Source organism: Gavia stellata, chromosome 20 (genome assembly GCF_030936135.1).
Source record: "Gavia stellata isolate bGavSte3 chromosome 20, bGavSte3.hap2, whole genome shotgun sequence".
Taxonomy (NCBI): Eukaryota; Metazoa; Chordata; class Aves; order Gaviiformes; family Gaviidae; genus Gavia; species Gavia stellata.
In genome coordinates, this window is record NC_082613.1 from 16021211 (window position 1) to 16041334 (window position 20124).

The window sequence follows — 20124 nt, forward strand, 5'->3', positions numbered from 1 at the left end:
TCCTCTATGACTTGTGATTTACTTAGGCTTACCTACTGATTTTTATTTTGTGTACATTTAAAGGAATGTAATCTTAGAGGTACTGGGCTGAAACCATAACCTGTGGTTTTATTACTGATGGCCTATTGACTTCACCTGTCAATCCACTAGAACTTCAGTTGACAATCTTTTTATTTTGCTCAACATATTCTGAAAATAAAATGCTTTAGAACTAAAGAAGTAGAGACCTGTAACTGTGCTTAAGGAGCTACAAATACATCAGAATAATACACTGCTAGGTATAACTGAACAGTACGGAATGGGTGAGGAGTCCTATTTAGTTTCTTAATTCTTGCAAAGTCGAGAAGCTTGTATTTATAGCTGTTGGTCAAAACTTCAATGCTTAGTCCTGAATTCTCCAGCCCTTTCCAGAATTGAGTTTAGGGGGGAAATTAGTGTATGAGTACTTAAGTTTTCTAAAAATTTAAAGCATTCTGTGTGTTCTGAGCATACGCTAGCCCTGTGAAGCAAATGCACGTAGGCTGTTCTCAGGTCTTAGTCAGCTCATTAGAGACAAGTGGAATTCATGTGTGGAAATAGCTGAGCAGCAAAATCCAGAGCCTGGGCCTAAAGGCAGGTGTACTGAGTTGGGAAATGAAAGAGGAAATTTCAGTGACAGATGTTATACACATCTGTTTCACAACCTTTTCATCAGTTGAGGTTTCATATACCTCAGGAGATAAACTCTTAGTATGTTTATACAGATGTCTAGGTTTTTACAATTATTACGAATGTAAGAATCTCACCTAGTCATAACTATTACATTCTACTGTCTTCCATAAAGTTTAATGTCATCCATACACTATTAGAACAGTTCTCCTTTCTGTCTTTTCCTGCAAAAGGACTAACTCAAATGGCCTTGAAAGCTGTGAAGATGCTACTCCCAATGAAAACAAGACTGTTAATGGCAGTGATTCTCCATTACTCACAAATGGAAACTGCAAACCTTCTAGACCTCCCAGGCCTTCTAGACCACCTCCACCCACTCCCCGCAGACCCACTTCAGTAGCTGGTATGTATTCTAGGGCCAGGCATTCATTTCAAAGCTGCACACTCTTTGTATGAACACAGCTGTTTCTGATGCTGCTTTTTAACTACTTTTTTTCATGGTAAATTCTTTGGCAGCTAACTTCTGAAAGACTATTTTTTAGCTTGCGTTCAGTACATTTGGTTTAATCATTGTTCCTATTACTAGAAATTTCTTGCTTCCATGTCTGCTCAGTAATGATTGCAGTGATACTGCTGCATATAGTGGAGCTAGGTCCAAAAGAACACAAGTGAATGCTACTACTGCACTAAGACATCCACTGGGTTTGAGGCTTGAGATGAAATCTACTGAAGGACTCACAGAACTGTCTCAAGTTGATAATATTAGGGTTTGAAATACTAATTATTTGTTTCCACAATTCTAGTTGAATTCTATGAAATAGCAGCACTTAAAACAGTCATTAATCTTTTGCACTGAAATAGTTTTTGTTTTTTATCTGATTGTTTAAAAACTACAAAACTTTAAGACAAGTAGTTCTGAAAAGTTAGTTGATGTTTTTAGGGTAACTCCTTTACCCCCATACACTGCAATCTGTTTCAGTAGTCTCATTATTACAATTGATAAATGCTGAGTCTGGGAAACTGTGATACAGTATTTACTTTAAAAGATTAATCCAGTGTAGTTCAGTAATAAGGCCTGATTTGTATACAACTTTTAATTGCACCCATCAGATGGCATTCACAAAAAACTGAAAACATTTAAAGAATGTATGTATTCCCCTCCCATTCCGATAACTTCTTTCCATGCAATGTCAAAACTTCTTGAAAATGTTATGCTCACTATCTCTTAAATTATTATTCCAAATAATAAATGGAAAATAATTAACTCATCAATGCAAGAAAGTATTTTTTTGTTTGTAATCATTTAGTGTTTACAGAATGCAGACAACTTGCTTTGGTAAATATGATTTATTCTATCAGAAATATCAAAATTGTGCTGTTGAGGGCAGTTCTTGGATTAAAGCATGTTTATGAACTGAGACAAAATTCCTTTTTAGTTTTTGTGTAAGCTGTAAAATGTGGCTGTATGTGTGCATTTTGAAACACCAGTTCTTGCATGTTTACTTTTGTGATTTACAACTTCTAAAATAGATTGGTGATAAATATCAGTTAAAGACTTTTTTCTTCTGTCTTTGATATCTCTGACATCATAGCAAGTGTAAATGGTCCTTCATCCACATCCACAGAAAATGATGGGGCCAGTGCAGGATCACTGGCAGGTACAGCTGCAAATACATCTTCAGAACAGAGCCCAGAGGGGGCAACAGCTGCAACAACAGCTCCTGCAACTGCTGCACTCACCACACCTCCAGTATCAAGACAAGTCCAGCCAGTAAATCCTCCACCTCAGGCGCTTACTACAGTCAGTCAAGGTCCTCTTCCACCGGGGTATGAGTTTAATGATTTTTTTCGTGCGTGTGTGCTGACATTTCTGGTTTTACTTTATTTTACTTACAGTAGGTGTAACAAAACATTCATAACATCTCCTTTCTGCTGCATAACAAAAATCCCCCTGATAGTAATTTGGAGTTTTTCGTAACTGTTTTGTCTGGTAGGCCTTCAAGCATGGTTTATTCAAGAAAAGAATTCATCTTTCAAATATTTTTTGATGCTTGTTATATGTTCCCATGTCAGTGAAACAAAGAAGTTTTAAATAGTGTTACAGCTTGCTGTCTTCAAAGTAGAATGAAGTCATGTGGTAAAATACTGGTATAGATAAGCAGAAGAAAAGCTGCTATTGCAGTGCATAATCTATGGTATGTCCTGAAGTTTTGGACTTCATACTGCAGCTCCTGGGAGTAGCAGGGACACACTGTTGTGTTTCAGGCACATATGGAATTTGCCAGATGGTTGGTCTGTTGCCTCAAAGAGCTCATTTAGATTCTAAAAAAAGTTTCTGGACTGTTTGAGTGAGGGAAAGCAAAAGCTTCCCAGTGTGAATGGTGCAATTGGTGAAATAGCTGCCTTAATTTTCAGGCAGTTGAACCAAAAGGTAGGAGAGGTCTGAATTACCTCACTTACTCACAGGATAACTGTGAAATATAAAAGCAGTCTTGAAAACATCAGTTATTGCTTTAGCATTTGATTTCAACAGAAATGGCAAATCAGTGATGTTACATTTGATGCAACTACAGGGGTTAAGTCAGTATTGCAATTGCTGCATATGCAGAAGATATGTGACCAGTGCCCTTATGATGAACTCTGCATACATGTGATCTGTGCAAAATATGAATATTTTGAGGATTTAAATTGAATTAATGTTGTTCTAAAAGGGGATTATGCTCTACAGATGATTCTGTTCAACAGGTTATTTATATACTTGATATTGAATACAAAACTTCGCTTCATTGCTTGCTAAAATTGTACGCGTAGGCATGAATTTTAGCTTCAGTTTCCCAGAAACTGAAGGTGGTCATGTAGAATGTCTTTTGTATTCTAGCTGACATAGAATTACTGTTAATATGAACATTGTACTACTGTATATTGTATAGCATTTTGGTGCATCTCATGAACTGTTAGTTTCAACCATTTTATTTGGAAGTAAACATTTTATGAAAACAAATATTTCTCATCTTTATACTGTAGATGAATGGTTGGAGTAGTTTGATCTGGAGGAAGATAAAAATATTGTTTTATTTTCAGTTGGGAGCAAAGAGTAGACCAACATGGTCGAGTATACTATGTAGATCATGTTGAAAAAAGAACGACGTGGGATCGGCCAGAGCCTCTTCCTCCAAGGTGAGCCAGGATAAGTCATATGATTGTCTAGGATATGTCCGGATTTTTCAGAAACTGACAGTTTACTAAAGCTAGAAAGCATGTTTGTAAATAGAAATGTGAACCCAGTGCAAACAATGGCTCCAGGTTGTCTCCAAGGAGTTCTGCAAAAATGCATAGTACATAGTACGGAAAAGAGTTGAATGTCAAAAATATCAGAAGCTGAATTTCCTGACAAAGATTAAGTAAGTGCATCTTTACTGAGAAACGGATTCAAGTTAAAGACAGTAGACACCCCCAAGTGTAAAAAAGAACCAAAACCACAGAAAAGTATTTTGGGATTGAGGTAACTATCAGCTTGAACAAGAATGCTCTTGGTTACCTCTTTATCCTGAGGTTACTGTTTGCAGTCCTTTGATCTTGTCTCAGGCTTCCCAGCTGCTAATTTACTATGCTCTTGTAAAACAGCTTTGGTTTTTAGGCTTTTCCAGCTGTTAGCACCAGAACAACCAGTGATGTTAGTCTCTACATGGAAGTGGTGTTCACGTTTGTTCTAGGTTTCTTATTTTTTAAAGAATGTAAGAAAAACATAAGAATTATTCTGTTGCACTCCATTCATACTCAAGTGGTTCACATGCTATGCAGAATTACGAAGTAAAAACGTGGGATAGTAAAGAGAACTTGGTATTAAAGAAAAAAAAATGGCAGACAGCCTCATAAAGGAACCCACCTGTCATACTCAATTTATTTTGATTTCTTTGAGGGGATTGACTAGTGTATTACTTAAACTTATTCAGAATGGTAGTGTTTTCACTCAAGTTTTGTAAATAGTACTGATTTCATATGAAGTGAAAATGATAAAAGAAACCTCAACCCAAAACCAAAACAAAAAAGCAAACCAAAACCCAATGCCCACACCTTCCTTTTCTGCCAAATTAGAGTATGAGGAAATCTTGCATTGTACAGCCTAAACTATCAGGGTTTTTGCTGTCTTGTTAGAAGAAACCAGCAGACTATTGTCTTACAGGTTGGGCAGGATAAATGCAGTAATGACAGTATAGTATTGACAGTGGTTTGTGTAGCTCTTGAAAACTATTTAAAAAAAATCCTGAAAGTACAGTAAATGGAATGAGTCTGACGGTATAGTATGCAACAAAGTAAAAGTGATTCTCCTCAAACAGTTTTAGCTCTCACATAGTTTTAGTGGAGCGTAGAAGGAGAAAAAAATGTCTGCTGATGAGCCTGTGCTTTATATCCACTTCCAACATACTGTCTGTTTGCCTAAAAGTGCTTCTGAGCCCTTAAAATTGTCTGCTATTGAGAACTGTTGCTTGTCATTTTTTTAAAAGCTGGGAGCGACGAGTTGACAACATGGGGAGAATTTATTACGTTGACCACTTCACTAGAACAACAACGTGGCAGAGACCAACATTAGAGTCTGTCCGAAATTATGAGCAGTGGCAGCTTCAGCGCAGTCAGCTTCAAGGAGCTATGCAGCAATTTAATCAGAGATTTATATATGGGGTAAGGAATATAATGATGACTATAAAGGTTAAGTAAGAGAGGTATCTTTTTGAAATTTTCAACTCATTAGTCTCTCTTCTGTGTATTGAAAATACGTATGTATTCGGGTTTTGGGCATGCTTGTGGGTGACTTTCCCCATAAAAATACCAGACTTTGTTATGGTTTATTCTTTATGATAATATAGCACCTGTGTGTGTAGCATGGCAGGAAGTAATAATTGGTAACCTTACTTCATGTCCTCGCAATGACTGCAGGCAGCACATGCAATGTTTTTTTTTTTATTTGTCAGCTGAATATAGGTGGTGGTGTTCTTTGATAAAATTTATGTACAATATTGATAAAAGCCATTCATTCACAACAAACTACAGCTTACTAATAAGCTGGTTTATTTGTAGTGTGTCTTGTATTGGCTTGGCCAAAGACCAGGAAGGTAAGCAAGCTCCCAGGACTTATATTTCTGCTTTGGGTAAAATGAAATATGCACAATGAATGTTATGAAAGCAGGGAAATAGAAAATAATCCTTCTGGAATTTTAAATCCATTGTTTACCTCTGATGACTAGTAGACTTTAGATAACTCCAACTCACACTGCTAGTTTATCAAGAATGGTGTAGGTTCTAAATTTGCTGTATGTGTAGAGAATAAAAATGGACCTCATAAATGGTGGTAGGGAGAACTGTACTGAATGCAGGAATGAAGTCGTTTGCTTTCTGGTTGTTTTGGGTGCTACTGTACTAATTTCCCTTCTGCATAGGCAGGGACACTAAACAAAGAATAATTATTTTCTTGGCACTGTAGTTAATTAAGCATGCCAAGGTCTGTAAAATAGGCCTTCTCTGTGGAGAAAAATAAATTGTTGGCATCTTTGCTTATATGTAACATTAACAAAAATGCATTTACTTCAATAATTCATGATGGCTATGGTAGAACATCTGGAAAGCGAATGACTAGTCATTAATGCACCATTTGTTTGTGTGACTCGCAGAACCAGGACTTTTCATCCACACAGAACAAAGAGTTTGATCCTCTTGGCCCTCTGCCACATGGATGGGGTAAGGCTGACTTGAAAGTCGTTTGTAATGCAATGTAATTAAACATTAAAGCATACTTCTGCCAAATTATTTTGTCAGCTGTTCTAGGCTAGTTTTTTTAAATGAAAATTGGGATTAAAAGTCTTTTAAAATTAAATCTAATCAAATGAACTGTTAAAACAGAGTCCTGACAAGGATGTGCAGTTTCAAAGTAGATTAGAAACTATAAAGTATTCTGCTTTACTCCCTGTAACTATCATAATAGCTTTTTTCACATTGTCATCCTTTTTTTACCACTTTCATTAGGCAGGATTCCCCCCCCATACCATTCCTGCCAAATCAGACTCCAAATCCCCTCTAAATCAGACTGCCAAATTCCCTCTCCAAGCCAATTCTTGGAGAGTTTTGTTGGTCTGAAAATGTTTTTTATAATGACAACTAACTGCTTCTTGATGCGCCCCTCTCCCTCGAATAAATTTGGTTTTGTACTTTACAGGGTTAACAATTTACAATTAATATAATTGGGGGAGTGTACAAAAATGTGAAATTAATTTCTGGTGTGACTATCAATCAGATGTAAGAATTCAAGTTTCATGATGCATAGGCGAATTTCTCAGAATTGGGTAATTTTAAAGCAAGTAATTACTTGGCAGAGTTAGACCTGGGTTTTTGGCTCGTCCATTTTTCAAACATAACTATTTTGATTTTTAGTTCTGCTATTGATGCAATTTCATGCCATAAAAGTGTTGTTCCCCACACTTGTGCTTTGTTGCATTACATAATAAAATTTCAAAGAAAGTTCTTTAGGCCGGCGTTGCCCAGGAAACAACAAAACTGAGTTTCCACATCGTGTTGAATTCCGCTATCAGTGTAACTCTCATAGACAAGTGTCTACTTCCAGACTTCTCTTGTAAACTTTTTACTTGTGGTAGTCAGATTTTGGCCTGTTTTTATAATCTGTATTCTATATTCTGTATTTCTCTTGCAACACTAAATAAAAATTTCATAAAGAGCTGCAGAATGGTACGGAAGACCAAGCTGGGGCATTTTATCATAAGCTTTGTTCAATCATGGGCATAGACCAAACTACCTGAGAGAGAATATAAATGTATTTTCTTGGAAACTGCTTTGATAATTTTTTATTTCCTGCTTATAATTTGAATATGAAGCCTTTGTACTTTCTTGATACTTGTGTCTACATCTGTTACCTATTTTGTGTTTACTGTCAGTATTGCTTTTAAGGTATGTCACAATAATCAAAGCAGCTGGAATTGCCTGTGGAGAAAACAGCTTACATTTGTTCTTTCTTCCAATTAGCTTTTTCCTACAATTGAAAAGTAAATAGCGTAGTAAGGGATCTTTAGACAGAAATTTCAGCTTCATCAATATTTTAATCCATATAAATTTTTAACTTGCAAAAATACTGAAAAACCTTTTTAAAACATGCAAACAGTAGGCCAGTAGATCTAGTGAAGGTAAACCTCCTGTGATGAGCTACTTCCTTCACGTGAATGTTTATGTTGTTGTTATGATGCCCAGAATGTCTCTTGCGGTCAGGATTGTCGGTTTAAGCAGTGCAGATAGAGATAGCTGAACTTTTTGGGGTAAGAATTGCGATATAAAGAATTTACCTGTGAACACCATTAAGTGCAGCTTTTCACTGAAGATAGGTGATGGTGCAGTTTCGTATGACTATTAACAGTCAGTAGTATTAAGACAGGTTCCTGTTTCTTAATAGCCTGTTAAGGAATAATGTCAATGAAAGTGAAAAGATCTTGAGTCAAAGGAGGTACAGAGAAACCTGAAGGCAGTAGAGGCTGTGGCAGGGTCTGTTGATTGATTTTATTTTATTTGAAGTAGTCTCAGCAATACATTATTGATTTTTTTTTTTTCCTTTCACATCTTTTCAGAAAAGAGAACTGACAGCAACGGCAGAGTGTATTTTGTCAATCACAACACACGAATCACTCAATGGGAAGATCCCAGGAGTCAGGGGTAAGAAATCAGTTGCGGCTTCATGTAAGTCCGGAATGAAAATGTAACAAAGTAGTGAGACTGAGAGCTAGGAAATGCTGCCCACAGCTGAAACATGGACTGTCCTACACAAACTTCAGCCAGCCTGTTAAAATATTGAAAGGTAGTAGCCAAAATGGAAACTGTCAAAATACTGCTTAGTAGTAGTACAATTATCAGGAAGGTCTTGGTCAACAGCTGTAAGTTCATTCCCCAGAACAGCTCCTACTCTTTTTATATGACACATGCACGTCTAAACATTTGTATCATTGGGGGGAAAAGAAAAAAGAAAAAGACAGAAAGAGAACTTGAGGCACTACTAAAAGTAATGGAGTACTGTTTATTTCGGGCTCTGATCACCCTGACTCTTCAAGGTAGGGAATGTAGGCAGGAAATTGAGGGTGAAGGGTGTTCAATCCCAACTCCTCCTGTTTGAGCTGAAAACTTCCATTTGGTGAAGCAAGTTCATCTGTCCTCTGTAGAGGAGGAGTAACAGGAGGGGGAGTGGAATAGCCTGGTATGTGTGGAGGGGTAATAGCTGTAGCCAGAGATGACAACTTTTCCATCCCAGTCACGTCTGCAGCAGCTGACTGTGTGGAGAACACTGTTCCTCTTAATACAACCCAACAACCAAATGTGCTGGCTTCGCTGTTAGAAATATGGTCCTACAATGTAGGTCTATGGAGGTAACTCACTCTGAGAGCACTTTGGAGTGATGCTACTCAGGTCTTCCAAATATATTAAGATCTATTTTTGTTTATGCCAAAATTGAGTTGGAATTGTTGAAAAATTATAAAATATCACTATTGGCATTTTCTTTTATTTTTGTCATTCTGAAACTCTTAAGTTTTTGGCTACTGTGATTGTACATTAGGTACCAAAAGCTACTTACTAAATTATGTCAGTTTTTGAGTAAAAAACTAATAGTTAGAAGGTAAAATTCTGTTGTTTAAGTGGAGGAAACAGTGATAAACCTTGCTTACATTTTTCCCTTAAGTTTCTATTTGCTGTTATTCCAGGTAGTGCAACCAAATGAGCTAATGTTTGTTTAAGCAGTTATTTTGGTCTAATTGAGAGCTGACATGAAAATTTAAGAGGACAAAAGGGCAGAATAAATGTTGAATGGAAAGTTTCTCAATCCATAGTTTTTCTAGATCTGCCAGAATTTTTACTGTGTCAGGTATTGTTCAATTGACTTAATGTATTAAGTTGATCCGTTACCATATATTTTCTTGTATCCATAGTCAATTAAATGAGAAACCCTTACCGGAGGGCTGGGAAATGCGATTTACCGTGGATGGTATTCCGTATTTTGTGGATCACAATAGAAGAACAACTACATACATAGATCCCCGCACGGGCAAGTCTGCTCTGTAAGTGTTTTTAAGATTATACTGAGTTTTCAAAAGTGAAGTTTAGCACATGTCATTTTTGAAAGTTTTTTTTTTCTTTGTACATTTTTTTATGCAGAAAGTTTTACATGTGGTAATGCTTCTTAATTTTCTGGGTTTTTTATCCACTGATAACTGTCCCTGAAGAAGGCAGTGTTTTGAACACTTTAGAATCCTTCTTGCCAAGTAGTATATAAAATTTGGGGGTAATGGAGGAGCTGCGTCAGTACTGTTGATGACCAGATCCCTTCCTTCCAGTTACTAGTCTTTCTTTTAAAGTACACGCATCTTTCTTTCTTTGATTTTTAGGAACTAGAATGGAGTTAAAACCAGAATTTAACTCCCAACTTAAATTATAACTGAATGTCATCCCATCCTTATTGTTAGAATCTTTTTTACAGTTAATAATCAGATACTGCTTAAAAAGTACTGTGTATGCACTCCACAATTTACAAAGGAAAATACTTTTTAGCTTAAAAACAAGAAAATTACACCCCAAAATCAAAAAATGTGAATAAGAATCTTCCAACTAGATAGTTATATAGTTGTACGGTTTAGTTGGCTAAAACATTTGCAGGCCTTTACTTAAATTACAAAAACACTTTTGAAATTAATTTTTTTTCTCCTTTTGTTTCCAGAGACAATGGACCCCAGATAGCTTATGTGCGTGATTTCAAAGCAAAGGTCCATTATTTCAGATTCTGGTGTCAGGTACGGATTAATTTCTTGGGAATATTTGTTTGCATTTTTGGTTTTTGCTTACATGCTTTAAATGAACCCTTCAATGCCTTGCAAGTAAAGGTAATCAAACTACTTTAAGGTTAAAGGTGAGTTAAATTAGGAGGGAGTAAATACAGGACTTGTATAAACTCATGTAAGCTTTAAAGCTAGGTAAGCTATGGCTTTAAAACTTTTTAGAATAAAGGAAAATGTCAGTTTAGCTACTTTTTTTTAAAGTGGGTTTTAGAATAGTGATTTCTTTCTGCTGTTAATAAGGGACTATATGGAGGCACAGTATTTTTATAGTTAATACAAGATGTACTTTCTGCACAAATACATACTTCTAGAAGGAAATACAGGATATTTGACACAGAACATGCATGTCTAAACATTGAAGAATATACTGTATTGCACGTTAGTGTGCTCTAACATAATATCACATTCCAGTGTGTCAGTCTTGGTCCTCTAAACTCTGTATGTATCAAAAGATTAAGTAACTTGGTATTTAGGAAAAAGTCTTAGGTTTAAATGTTCCAGTTTTCAGGAGTCAATGAATTATCCTTTGAAAAATAGTGGAGACTAGCCCAATTTTTCACTTTGAATTTTGTGCAGAATAACCTAAATTCTTTATTTTTATTAAGTTCTGTGGTGGAAAGCTGTGCTGACTTAGAACATGTTATTAATCTTAATGTTTTCTGATGTCTTGTAAGGGTACAGTATTTGAACCTGTTCTAAGCAGGACCTGGAGGCATGTATAGCTCACTGTAGATATCAATATTGGAAGCAATTTGTTCGTGGAGTAAATTATAATTCAGATACCTTGATTACTGGGTTTGTTTTATATGGATTAGTGAAATTCAGCTGTACCTCTTAAAACAAGATATGCAACAAATAACAGTCCAAACTCAGTATTACAAACTTTAAGTGATTGTATACTTCACCTCTAAAAAATTTCATTTCAGCAACTGGCAATGCCACAACACATAAAGATTACAGTGAGCAGAAAAACATTATTTGAGGACTCATTTCAACAGGTATTGTATTAAAACATGTTAGTAGTGGGCATGAAAAGTTGAGTTGATTGAATTTATTGTCACGTGTTGTTCTCAATCCTTTGACATCTTGCTAATGTTATTTTAAGTGAGACTAACAAAAATAATAGTTTAATAGTTAGGATACATTCATACTAATATATTAAAAGATCATGCTAAAATGTGGAGTTCTGACTCTAAAGACTGATTTCATCTGACAGAGAAGGTGATTTTTTTTATTTTATATTTTTCCTCAGAATTTTTTTAAAATCTGAGTTAATTTTGAGGGGAGTGCTTTGGCAGAGCAGCTCCCCATTCTCAGGAGGTTTTCATGTTGTTGTGCTTATGTTTGTTGGCACATTTTTTCTAACTGTGTTATATAAGCATGGGCTATGTACCAAAATATATTAAGTTGATCTTTGTGTGTTATGGGTCTTTAAATGAGTAATGAAATATTCAAAAGAAAACAAAAATTATTAATTCTATTTAGATTATTGGAGGCAAAATTCTTGTTAATGTCTATAGACCTAAGCCACGGTTAAAATTTATTGTTATACAGTATTTTCAAGTGCTTTTGAATTTTACTTCTACTTTTTGAATGTTCATTGTGGCAATAAATCACTCCCATTGCTTGTTAAATTGAAGCTAAGAGCAGCTCTTTGTCAGTCTAATAAGACACACAGAAACAGGCTTGGATGTGCACCGAACAATTCCTCTTGGTAGATACTCCTCTTGGCCACTTCTGTTATTTTTCTGACTTAAAAGTAACTTAAGAAAATACAGACCTTATCTAAGAAGGTAGGAACTTTTAGCGTCCTCTGTCCTGAGCTGAATCTTTTTTTATCTTCCTGTATGTCTTCAGGCTTCATTTCTTGTAGGAATTATCAGAGATGTGTCAAGCCAGGAAATTTGAACAAGTAGAACAGTATGTTTTGAGACAAATAAATTCTTAAAGAAGAATTAATCCTTTCTTGTTCAAATTACTGTAAACTGGCTTAGCAGAAGCAGCAAATAGTGCAGTTGGCTAGTCTTTTCTTTTGGAACAGTGATGTCTTCAAATAAAAGGGGTTAGAAGGGGAGAGAATAAATCCTGTAACTGAAAGTTAGCTCCAGCCTTATTTCTAAAATTGCACTTGGTCCTTTTACAGTAACCATAGAGGTACTAAAATTATACTGTTCTGGAAAGAATCAAGAGATAGATTATGTAATGATGGAAACATCAGCCAACCTAGGTTTGCTTAGGAAAACAGGGTGCCTTATCAATAATTTAGATGACATAATTGCAAAGACCTGAGTTAATTTTTTTCATACTTGTTAGTCATTCATAATTTGCAGGTATCTCATTGGGGTTATAAATTTTTTTGTGATGATTACTACAGACATCTAGGAGAGATTTTAAAATGCAAATCTTGACCCAAATTCTGTGCCTCTCATTGCAAACAAAAACTTAAGGTTCTTGGACACAGAAAATGGCTATGTGAAATTTCTTTATGTAAACCTCCAATGGTTGACCAGATCAGCATAATTACAAATTTGGTCATTGTATTAAAACCAGCATTAGTAAAGTTCCTTAGCGTCTATAATTCTTCCTAACTTAAAAAACAAACAAACAAACCAGCTTTTATTATCCTCTTTAGGAGATGAAGAGGTAAAATGAAAAAAAGATATAATGTATGTTTATTATTGTTTTGTTTCTAATTTATTTCTTTGAGTCCTTGATCATGTCTTCATTACTTGTAACCGGGATAACATTCAGTATGGTATTTAACACTGAATTTACTCAGTTTGGGCCCGTTATTTATTGGATGGATTTCTGTGATACACTTATAGACAGGCTGCTGGCCTAAGTATCCAGAGTCTTTAATTTCAGAAGTATTATTTCTTTTTCTTTTTCGTCTTTTACTTTTTAATCTATGGAAATAGGTTTGCACTAACGCTTCAAATTCCATGAACATTCCATAAGCAGGTACTTCACGTACTCATAGTTCATTTTATGGTCTGAATTACTGAATGCTATATTGCTTGATAACAAATAGTAATAAGTCTTAGCCAGTGCTTATAGCTGTTTTCTTAAAAAGAATTGATTGTTTTTCTTTTACTAAGATAATGAGCTTCAGCCCTCAGGATCTAAGGAGACGATTATGGGTTATTTTCCCTGGTGAAGAAGGCTTAGATTATGGAGGTGTTGCAAGGTAAACTAAACTGAAATGGCAAATAACATTTTTCTGCAAATTGTTGGTGTGAAGACTTCCCCAAAGTAGATACTTAAACTGCAATGCTTTCAAAATATGAGTGAAGTTCTTACCTTATCTTTCCTCAGAATATCTGAGGAGGACAGTTCCTTAAGATGCATGCATGTCTTAAAACTGTATAAAATGATTTTCAGTTCGCATTAGGAATTACTTTGATCATCTCACTGATTAGAGGTGCATGGTTTACTGAACTACAGTAAGCCTTTTTGCACAACCATTAATATCAAAGTAGAGGTTTATTGAAAAAGTGAATAGAAATCTACTTTCAAGTCAAAAGTCTTTACTGGAATGTAACTGAGAAGTGCATACATTAATTAGCATTCCCTAAACCCCTAAAGTTTAAGTAAGTGGTAGACTTTTAATCTGCTCATTTAGATAAGGGTGTTTTTTATCCAAACCACTGACAGTTGTATATCATTGTAACTTTGCGTATTAATTCATAATTCATAATTCATGTTAGTTTTACGTTGGTTTCAGTTTGGGCTAGCATACTTTCTGGTAAAGAAGTCAGATTGACTACCTATGTGCCCACAAGTTCCTAAGTCAGCATGAGTTAGCTAAAGTAATTTCTAATTTAATTTATTTTGAAATGTGTTTTTATTGTTTGTGTGATTTCAGGGAATGGTTCTTTCTATTGTCACATGAAGTTTTGAACCCAATGTATTGCCTGTTTGAATACGCAGGGAAAGATAACTACTGCTTACAGATAAACCCAGCCTCTTATATTAATCCAGACCATCTGAAATACTTCCGATTTATTGGAAGATTCATTGCCATGGTAAGTTCAAAAGTAGAAGGAGATTCTCTCATGTAATTTTCCTATAAATTAATATTGTACCATCAGATGGATAATCAAACAATTCTTCTCTGAGTTGAAATTATTACCAGGTGTTTGGGTATAACTACTGTTGGTATAAGTTAATTCAGCATATTAGCAGTCATGATATTCTAGGTTGTTTTAATTTCTTTGGCTGTGAGATTTCATTGGTACAGAGTACAGAATGTTGTCATATTAAGTATTCAATCATCCTTTGCATTATTTTGTCTGTTTTCGTGTTCTTCAGGCTTTGTTCCATGGGAAATTCATTGACACTGGTTTCTCTCTGCCGTTCTATAAACGTATCATAAACAAGCCAGTAGGACTCAAGGATTTAGAATCTGTTGACCCAGAGTTTTACAACTCTCTCATCTGGGTAAAGTGAGTTTGACTTGATTTTGTTCTTGAAATAGCAATACAATGTGTTTGATTTTCACTTATGGCAGGAAGTATGTGTAAATTTATTACTACCCGCCCCCCACCCCCCCGTAAAGTAGTATATATTGATTGCAGAGCAGTACTGGAATTTTTACTGTAATTTTAGATACACAAATAATTATTTGATAATGCAGAAGCCTTTCTGGTTCATTGAATATTCTGCATTCCATTTTTGCCTTTTTAAATAAATCTAGCTAGACATTATACAGATGCGGCAGTCTTGAACAGTGTTACAAATAAAATGGCTTGAGTAAATTCCACTGAAACTTTTCAGAGTAACTGATGAAAAGACATCAGCAAAAATCCACTCAGTGTTTCTCTCTCTAGTACCTGGTTTAGTTAGAAAACATAAAAAGTTAAGTGCTACAATAATGTGATGTTAACAAATGTAGTTTATTATTTACTACCACATAATTCTTCTGTTAGTCATACCTGAAATTTGACTGAAACATTAATATTGAGGATTTAATGCTTTAAAGAAGTTAACACTCATGCATTTTTCTAGCTGTCCTTGGTTTTTTGCTCCCAGCTGAATGATTCAAGACCATTCCTATGTATAGCCTTCCATGTATGCATTGTCGGTCATCTGTCTAGTCTACATTCATATGCTTTTTGAGTCATCCTTCTCCACTTCTTTGCAGATTCTTCTCCAGAGAGCAGCAAGTAAAAAGGATCTGGAGTTCATAGACTATAATTATTTTGGAATTGTGTTAAACATTTTTTAAGAAATAATTTTTGATCTAAAGCATTGTAATTCTGTACTTATTTTGTAATAGCAGGACTCCAGGATGTTGTAATCCATGGTTGATGTGAACCATTTGTTTCAGTAACACAGGCAATTTTCCTTTCCCAACAGTTTAAAAAAAAAAAAAAAAAAAAATTAGAAGGGAAAAATAAAAAGACAAATTCAGTTAAAAATTTTTTTGCTTCCACTATAGTAAAAATAATTTAGCAGAAAAATCAGTCTTTTTTATGTGACTAGAGAGAGAAAACATTTTACTTAAGAATCACACAAAACCAGAATAGTTTTTAAAATGCTTTGAGAAATTCATAAAAGGTGTGGGGATAGATTGGTTTTTAAAATGCAGAAATAAATATAAAAGACAAGATTGTCGTCTCCTGTAGCGATGAATCTTGGAAGCATTATCTTGAATAACGAGGAGGGGGGAAAGCAGCTTTACGAGATGTTTACAAATTGAGATAGGAATTTTTATTTGGTTTTTGAAGAGTAGTATGTTCCGTACTCAGTGTTTGTGCTGCTAAATGGTGTAGTGAGTTAAAATTCCATTAGGAAAACTTAAAATAATTGCTGTTTAAGTAAAGATGCCATGAAACTGAGACCTGAAAGGGAAGAAAAGGTCTGAAAGCTTTAAGTCCTAATTTTTGTAGTTATGGAATCCTGGTACCTGTTTTGTAGTCAGAAAATGTACATACATTTTTTTAAAAGAAGGGCACTTTTTTGTCATCTTGTGACTTACTGAGTTTTAGAGACCAAGCAAATATGATACTGAAAAATGCAAGTCACAGGGAAGGCATTTGCATTAAATTGTGGGGGAAGCTATTACTGGTGAATGAACTTCTGATTAAATTGTAACGAGTTGCACATATAAGAATGTTTACCTTATGAACAGTATTGATCCATTAATATTTTGTGGAAAGTCTAGAGTAAACGGGTGTTATTTTAAGCCATTATCTATGGACATAGTTGGTTTTTGCATTTGTGTGTGTAATACACATAAGCTAGCCGCTTTTCACATTTCAAAGCAATGGGTGTTCAACACCCAATAATTGCAAGGTCTTTCAGTGCTGCTCAAGTGTGTTACATTTATTCTATGTATGGTTCTTTTGGTGCATATGTAATTTATAACGGTCTAAAAGAGAGCACAGAGGCTTCTGGATGTCAATGTTAGGCTGTCTGTCTATGGCAATAAATGGGGACTTGTCATAAACATCACAGACTACTTTTTCCCCTCATTTTAATTCAAAGTATGCACTGTTGCCAGATACCACCCAGTGGATTGTTGGTGTGACGCTTCCAAGACTGAATTCTTGGGTACCAGCAGTCCCTCATGAAAGATTTTATCAAAGACAGGAGAAGCCTCCATCTGTAATAAGGAACTAGAAAACTCAGAACTTGCTGTCAAGAACAACTCTTACATCTCACTCTGTATGTGAGGGTTTCAAATGACTAAGCTGTGCTGGCTGCATATGCTTTTATCAATCTGCACTCAGACACCCTGTGTCTGGGGTTTTTTATCAGTCTGCACTCAAACACCCTCTGTTTGGGGTTTTTTCCCTTTTTTTTTTGCCACAGAAGAAAGCGATAGGAAAGCATAAGGCTGTAACAAGAACTTTTCTGAAGGTTCTCTCTAGAGCAAATATGACCCACATATCAGTAGCAATTTCTGCGGTGATAAAGAAATATTCTAGGTTGGAGTCCATGAAAGGCTTTGCCCATTTGAAAAAACAATTAAGGATATGAAAGTTCTGGAGAAAAACCTTCAGACCTCTGAGGGGTGCACACTGACCTCTAAGTAGAGAGACCCAAACTTCCAGTTTAGTATAGTTGAGCCTGCTTATCTGTAATGCTGATGAAGTTACCCTCGAAGGAAATGAGTGCAAATTTGTAGGGAAAAAATTCATGTCTGTCAGGGTGGACATAATTTTGTTCCTCCCTAAAAAAGCAAATTTTATAACTTTCTGGGAAGCTTTCAGTAGAGCTTGGGACATTTTAGTATACGCTTACAAGATAGTCCCATAAACGTACTGGAGTTGAAGATAATTCATTAAGCATGTAAAGTCTTTCTTAGTTGCTTCTTACCTGCTGTTATCTGACAGTGACAGCTACTTTTTAACACAATCCTTACATTACCTGTTAGAAGAAGCAATCGTGCAATGAAATATGCAAAAATGTCTTTACTTGAAAAGTTTCTGTATTCCATAGGCATTCCACAGATCATAGTCAGCAGATAGTTTGTCAGCCTTATGATTGGTAAATTTAAGGGTACTAGCGATCAAAAATTTCTGATCAGGAGTACAATTCATGTATGCATATTGGTAAAATGAGTCAGCACTTCTTGCAAAAGTGTAAGGATCACTTCCTTATCTTGATTATTTAGCTCCAAACCTTTTTTTCTTAAGGTTCTTCATACAGTCTTCTCTACTGAGTACAAGGTCTTGACACAGTTATTTAAAATTATATTTTTCCCTTACAGAGAGAATGATATTGAAGAATGTGGCTTGGAAATGTTTTTCTCAGTTGACAAAGAAATTCTAGGTGAAATCAAAAGCCATGATTTGAAGCCAAATGGTAGCAACATTCTGGTCACAGAAGAAAACAAAGAAGAATACATTAGGTAAGAATAAATGAACATTTAAAAATATTCTTATCGCCGTCATTTTCTTTCTTTAGTTCTAGCAAGAAAAGATTGTCAAACTATGTAATCTGAAGCATTGTTGACATTCTGTCTCTGAGTAATTGCTGATGTTGGCAACAAGTGGCAATTGTTTGGATATCATATTTGAAAGAATAATATTGAGAGAAATAAGTTTTTAAAATCCACTTTTCCCAAAGATTACATTTAGTAGAAGGTCCACTTTTTTTCCTAGAGATATTTAAGTTTAGCAGAACATCCTGACAACAAATGTGAATGTCAGGTATTTCATGAAATCGTGCATGTGTTTATTATCAGAATTACATTGCTTCATAGCCTGCTGTTTGGGTTTTTTTTACACTTAAGAACATTTTTGGATGCTTTTGTGATGATTCTTATTTTTTAAAGACACTTGGGATTGCTGCTAGTTTTATTTGAACTGGGGTCTTAAAGTATAATTAGGTCTTGGCATTTTTAACAGGACGATGTTATGAATGATGTCGTAAGCTGTATTGTCGTCATAAATGAAGGATCATGTTTGCAGTACCAGAATGTTTTAAAGCATTAGGTGAAGAGGGAAGGAGTTGCAAGAACAACTAAAGAATAAAAATGTGAACAGTGATTTGCTTTGTCCTGAAATATCCTCTTCTTCCTCAATGTGCAGCAGTACATAAGCTCTGCTTTAAGGTGTGAACTTCAACATATAAGCTTGGAGGATGTGCTTGCAAAAAATAAAAAAATAAAAAGTGTCACACATTGCAGGCACAAAATAAACTGAATCATGGTAGAATTTTCCTCTCTTTCTTACGAAGGGTTCTGTGAAGGCTTCTTCACGGGAAGGGGTGAGGGAGAAGGGAGTGGACTTTGTTTTCATTGCATAAGTAATCTGAAAATATTTCAGTGATTCACAGAAAAGGTGGTATTTGCAGAAGAAACATACTGGCATTTTGCAGTTTTGCAAAGTATTAATAGTGGGGTTGAAAATAGGGAGGATCTGCAGAAAACCATTCTCTTCTAGTTTCTAGGAACCCAGGGAGAGCTCAGATTCCCGTTCCACTCATACTCTTTTGTCTTACTCTGAGTCCTGCTTTGAGTTCCCAGAGTTTCTAGGATTAAAATCAGAAAATAGCCATCTCTCCTTTAGACTCCAGTTCTCCTGACAGGTTAGGCTTGAATTCAGCATAATATCTGCTTCTCCCTGGGTTCAGGTTCTTCGGGTCTCCTGCCTGCTTTTCACCCTTTTATTAATGGAGAGTGGAGTTTCTGCCACAGAGCAAAGTTTCATGATTAACAGAAACAAATATGGAACTTTCCAAATGGACATAGTCGTTACTTGGTAAGCTAGCAGTCCTACTTATCTTCACCAGTACAACTTGACCTAGTTTTTACCTTTTCATGGATAATGACTGAGATTTCTGGGGAGAATATTAGACAAATATAGCTCTGCATTTTTTTTCTTTCTTCAAATACCTAGGGACTGCTGTGCTCTCATTAGTATAATCAGTGAATAGATGCTGCCTCCTCTGTGAGTCTAAAATACTTTCCGTAGCAGAATGGTTGGAAACATAGGGTTTTAACTTAAAGAAAAAACCAAAGTCGTTTGCACAGAGTAAAGGTTACTAATAAAATTATACAATGCTCTATCCCCAGAACTTTCCAGACTTTCCATATTTTTTTAACTTAGCTTACAGTTCATCTCAAAATAGGCTAACAAAGATGTAGGCTTGG

General features: G+C 35.4%; 1 protein-coding gene across 1 annotated transcript in view; it reads left to right on the forward strand.

Moving 5' to 3' along the window:
* ITCH (itchy E3 ubiquitin protein ligase) overlaps nucleotides 1–20124 on the forward strand; it is a 61286-nt gene that overhangs the window by 37445 nt on the left and 3717 nt on the right. The window contains exons 7-19 of the mRNA XM_059827354.1: nucleotides 882–1051; nucleotides 2241–2475; nucleotides 3730–3825; nucleotides 5154–5328; nucleotides 6315–6381; nucleotides 8271–8355; nucleotides 9618–9746; nucleotides 10403–10475; nucleotides 11447–11518; nucleotides 13619–13707; nucleotides 14386–14545; nucleotides 14832–14965; nucleotides 18238–18378. Of these exons, the coding sequence (XP_059683337.1) occupies nucleotides 882–1051; nucleotides 2241–2475; nucleotides 3730–3825; nucleotides 5154–5328; nucleotides 6315–6381; nucleotides 8271–8355; nucleotides 9618–9746; nucleotides 10403–10475; nucleotides 11447–11518; nucleotides 13619–13707; nucleotides 14386–14545; nucleotides 14832–14965; nucleotides 18238–18378 (1626 nt within the window). The remainder of the gene's footprint in view (nucleotides 1–881; nucleotides 1052–2240; nucleotides 2476–3729; nucleotides 3826–5153; nucleotides 5329–6314; nucleotides 6382–8270; nucleotides 8356–9617; nucleotides 9747–10402; nucleotides 10476–11446; nucleotides 11519–13618; nucleotides 13708–14385; nucleotides 14546–14831; nucleotides 14966–18237; nucleotides 18379–20124) is intronic.